This window comes from Pinus tabuliformis, chromosome 6 (assembly GCF_031772625.1).
Source record: "Pinus tabuliformis cultivar Carrire ecotype Pingquan chromosome 6, CPIR1, whole genome shotgun sequence".
In the NCBI taxonomy this organism is placed as follows: domain Eukaryota; kingdom Viridiplantae; phylum Streptophyta; class Pinopsida; order Pinales; family Pinaceae; genus Pinus; species Pinus tabuliformis.
In genome coordinates this window covers 1,433,425,427-1,433,430,339 of record NC_142292.1, presented here as the reverse complement: position 1 = coordinate 1,433,430,339, position 4,913 = coordinate 1,433,425,427, and the positions used below count along the sequence as shown (strand labels likewise).

The window sequence follows — 4,913 nt, the reverse complement described above, 5'->3', positions numbered from 1 at the left end:
TTAATCTCTCTACCCACACATTCATATCGCACAGCGACTGTCTCTACTAATTGTCTGCACATCCATATTTTTTATCTTGTTCATATTGACAAGCTTAGATAGAAACAAGGAATAGCACAGTAGAAGCCGAAAGAGGTAGTTGAAAAAATATCACCAATAATAAAATGGACAGACGAGTTTCCAAATAATAAGAAAATAATAACCTTAATTTATTACAGATGTTAGATTATGACGAAAATTATTTGCTTAATACACAAATTAATCAAAATGAATTCAAGATAAGCTATACTCTGTGGAAAGCAGTATAACAACATGAATGGTACTCTAATCATTATACCTTTTATACAGGATAAAAAGGTGTAACAATTTATTTTTAATACATGATAATGTTATTATACAGGCATATTCTAAAACGATATGAATCATAGATACACAATTTAAGTTGATAGAAAAAATATTTGCAAGAATAATTTTATTTTTCAAGAATTTAATTTTAAAATTTCACAAGTTTAACCATAGATTTCCTCTATTTATAATAGAATTGAGACGTGAGTGTCAATGTTCTGTTTATTATTATTATCCTTAAATGGGTAGTAAAAAATTTCGAATTTTAAAAATTATATAATTTTGTATTATTAGTTAGCTTATCTATTCACACTTACCACTTACTACTTGGGTTGAGATTGCTCACTTGGGTAGAAATGTACTTTTTATTGCAGTCATCTCGGGATTGTTCCTTGCCTATTTAGCTCATTCATTTTTGCAGGGATTATTGTCTTAAGGAGGTTAATAGTTTCAATTAATGACTTCTAAAATTTAGGATTGTGTTCATGCACATTTAGGCCGATAGGCCTTCTTATGCATCAACAATTGTCAACACTTTTATCCTGCTCCGTTGGATCAAGTGAGACACTTTCAACAGTTGATTTGAAGTGTGACTGTTTTTTCAAAATATCGGTTGAGTTGCCTTACTGCTTTTTCCCATTCTTTTATGTCACTCTTGAAGATATTTTTACTGCTTTTTCCCTGCGAATTGTTGTTTCTGTTCTTCTTCCCTGACATTTGGCAAGAACGGATTAATAACGTTCATCCTTCACTTGATTGCAAATCTAATGGCCTTTCGGCAAGCACAGATTACTAACGTTCATCCTTCACTCGATATCCTGCTCCGTTGGATCAAGTGAGACACTTTCAACGGTTGATTTGAAGTGTGATTGTTTTTTCAAAATATCGGTTGAGTTGCCTTACCGCGTTTTCCCATTCTTTTATGTCACTCTTGAAGATATTTTTACTGCTTTTTCCTTGCCAATTGTTGTTGCTGTTCTTTTTCCCTAACTTTTGGCAAGCACAGATTAGTAATGTTCATCCTTCACTCAATTGCAAATCTAATGGCGATGCTATAAAATAAAAAAGCATGTGAACGATAGCATTTGGTGTATTCGGTTTTGGTCACAAAATGGGGTCATGGGTTCGAGGCTCTATCTCATAGCTCTGGCAGGGCTCTGTTTAGGCATCTGCGTTGTTATGTGGGTTTCTCATCTGGAACGTACTGTCAACACAACCGGAACAAATGTTCAAATCCGGTATCGCACGGCCTACCATTTTCAGCCTCAAAAGAATTGGATGAATGGTGTGTACAGTCCATATTATTCCAGATTTTTCATAACAACCCTGTATTTGACATTACTGCCGATCTACTAACCCTATTTTTTTATGTTTGTGTTTGCCTGCATGACTATGTCGCAAACCTCCAACAGACCCAAATGGTGACCTTTTCCTTCCTCTTCAATTCATTCATTCATTAGTTCTCAGATTTAAAATTCTCTGTGATGAAATCGAACTAGGTTCGTTTTGCAGCGCCCATGTTCTACAAAGGGTTTTACCATCTCTTCTACCAGTATAATCCTCAAGGAGCGATGTGGGGAAATATTGTTTAGGGGCATGTTGTTTATGAGGATCTCATTAACTGGCATTCACTGGATCCTGCCATTGTTCCTAGTGAATGGTATGATATAAAGTGTTGCTGTCCAGTTCGACGACGTTACTGCCCGAAGACAAGCCTGTAATTTGTTATACTGGATGGGCCAAGTCATCCCAACAGGGGCAAAACGTGGCCGTTCCTAAGAATATCTACGATCCTCTTTTGAGGGAATGGGTGAAGATACCTCAGAATCCTATTCTGATTCCAAGCGATGGAATTAATAGGACTTTCTTTATGGATCCCACCACTAGATGGTTGGACACGGATGACAAATGGAGGATCTAACACTGTGATGTTAAATTCCTATAACAATAACAACCATCTGGTAACTCTGCCACTAGTTACTGGTTTATCCATTAAATGCTTAATGGCAGAATGGTCAGTATGTACAAAAACCTCAGAACCAGTTATATAATGTCGAAATTTATTCACAGCATGTATGATGGCAAGCATTTCTTTTTCTGTGACTGTGTAGTTTAATTGTGCAGGTGTTATATTTTTGCTAATGAAATAGATGGAATAATGACAAGACTCTTCTTTTTGGCCTAATGAGGCACCTACTGCAGTATCAGATGCATCTGTAAAGATGTGAAATGGTAGGTTCCAGTTAGGTCCTTTTAAGACTGGTGTGGTTGATAACTTTTCTTTGAGTGTTTCAAATGCTTGCTGACAATTATCGTTCCAGTTGAAAGGTGCATCTTTGGCTAGAAGCTTAAACAGAGGTGAAGCTATTTTAATAAAATGTTCAATAAACCTTCTGTAATAGCTTGCATACCCAAGGAAACTTCTTACCTCTTTTTGAGTCTTCAGAATTGGCAAATTGACAATGATCTGGATTTTTGATGGATCAACTTTAATGCCTTGAATAGAAATATAGTGGCCTAATACTATCCCCTCATTTAACATCATAAAACACATTTTGTTGCTCAGGGAAAGATTAGCTTCAATACACCTCTTCAAAACTTTTTCAAGATTCGTTAATGCATGCTCAAATGAATCACCATACACTGAAAAATCATCCATGTAAACTTCAACACAATCATGAACTAAATCAGCAAAAATAGCTAATACAGCTCTCTGAAATGTAGCTGGAGCATTGCAAAGTCAAAATGGTAAAACATTATAAGCATAAGTGCCCCAGGGACAAGTAAAAGTGGTTTTGTCCTGGTCCTCTAAGGCTATCTTGATTTGGTTGTAGCCACTGAAACCATCAAGAAAAGAGAATGATGATTTCCCAGCTAATGTGTCTAGCACTTGGTCAATAAATGGTAGTGGGAAATAATCTTTGAGGGTTGCGTTGTTTAATTGTCTGTAATCAACACAAATCTACCACTTACCATTTTTCTCGGGTACTACTACCAATGGGGATACCCACTGACTGTCAGAGATAGGACAAATAAAATTGACTTTCAACAGTTTTTGTAATTCCTCTCTAACAATATCCTGAAGCATGGGATTCATTCGTCTCTGCGGTTGCCTCACTGGTTTGATATTACTATCCGTATAAATATGGTGAGTGCATGTTTCAGGGTGAATTTCGTGCATATCGGTGTAGTCCCAAGAAATTGCTTTCTGGTATTTTCTCAATAATTGAATCAATATTTCCTCCTGAGATGAGTCTAGGTGAGTGCCAATATTCAAAGTTTTTCCTGGACTAATCTCTATGGTCTTGCTCTGTGTGTTTATGATAGATTGGATAGGAAAAATGTTCTGAAATTTTGTTTGCAAAGATTGAATGGTGCATGTTTCTTGAAAATTTTGTGCCAAAAGTTCATCTGTAGCATGATATTGGTCATTTCTCAATTCTCTGGAAACATCAGGTTGAGAAAGGAACAAATCTACCAAATCATCATTATTATGTTCTTGAAAATCATAGATTTGTTTGATGCTGAAAACAGATTGAACTTCTTCTTTGTCATTGTATTTAGCGTCAAGCCATAAATTGTGTGCTACTGCTGGTGATTGTGCTGATGGGTAAAGAGTGAGTTGTTTTCTTTCAGTTCCTCGTGAAATGATCATATTACTCGATCGACATCCTATGAATGCATAAGCAGTTGCTAACCATGGTCTACCAAGGATGATAGGGTGTCCTCCTAAATTGGTTTTTGGCTGAAGAACTAAAAATTCCACTAGATACTCCCAAGAGTCCAGTGAAACAATTATGTCGTCCAAAATCCCTTCAATAATCACTTTAGACCTATCAGCAAGTTCTAGAACAATTGTTGTGTGCTGCAAATTTGTGAGCTGGAGTGTTTTCATGGTTTCAAGAGTCATCACATTTATTACGGACCCAAGATCAATTAAGGTGTTTGGAATAAGTATGTTGTTAATGATTTTAGTGACTCTAGGAATACCAGGATCAACATACTTTTCCATTGAGATGGTTTTTGTCATAAGGCCAGCTAAATGTCCAATAACATGAATGGTTTGTGGATCAACTCTTTTCCTAGTAGGCTTCTTAAGGCATAGTTCTTTGATGGATTTAGTATATATGGGAATGTCTTTTATGGCTTGTAGTAGTGGAATTTTTATATAAACATTCTTTAGCTCATATAAAACATCAAACTGTGGTATAGACATGGGAAGTTTTGTTTGGACCAATCGGTCTGGAAAAGGCGGTGGATGCAACGGTTGCATTTGTTTATTTTTGATGTCATCATTTTGTTTCCTTTGAATTGAATTTTCATTTTCATTTTCTTCATTTTCTTCTTGTTTATCAGCTGTTGGAGATTCTTTGTGAAGTACCTTACCAGACCTCAAATTGATATTTTGCAAGGGTAATGTGGGATATGAGGGTCCCTCATCTACATTGTAGGCTGGTCTCTCTGCTCTGTTATTTGGATTTGGTAAAGGTTGAGTAGGGATTTGCGTAGGTCTAGGAGGTTGTGGGTTAGATGGAAGTTGTAATTGTGCTGGATTTATTGGTGGAGGA

The 4,913-nt window shown here is 36.2% G+C and overlaps 1 protein-coding gene across 1 annotated transcript; it reads left to right on the top strand.

Moving 5' to 3' along the window:
• The first annotated feature begins 1,464 nt into the window (after positions 1 to 1,464).
• Positions 1,465 to 2,266, top strand: LOC149264014 (beta-fructofuranosidase, insoluble isoenzyme CWINV1-like). The gene is made up of 2 exons (XM_089393824.1): positions 1,465 to 1,583; positions 2,032 to 2,266. The coding sequence occupies exons 1-2, from the start codon at positions 1,465 to 1,467 to the stop codon at positions 2,264 to 2,266; spliced, it is 354 nt and encodes a 117-aa protein (XP_089249950.1).
• Positions 2,267 to 4,913: the final 2,647 nt, after the last annotated feature.

Excerpts from the sequence above, each read along its gene's own strand:
- LOC149264014 (XM_089393824.1), top strand. The coding sequence starts at position 1,465 with ATGGGTTCGAGGCTCTATCTCATAGCTCTGGCAGGGCTCTGTTTAGGC. Across the intron at positions 1,584-2,031 it reads GGAACAAATGTTCAAATCCG|TTCGACGACGTTACTGCCCG; the intron begins GTATCGCACGGC and ends GTTGCTGTCCAG.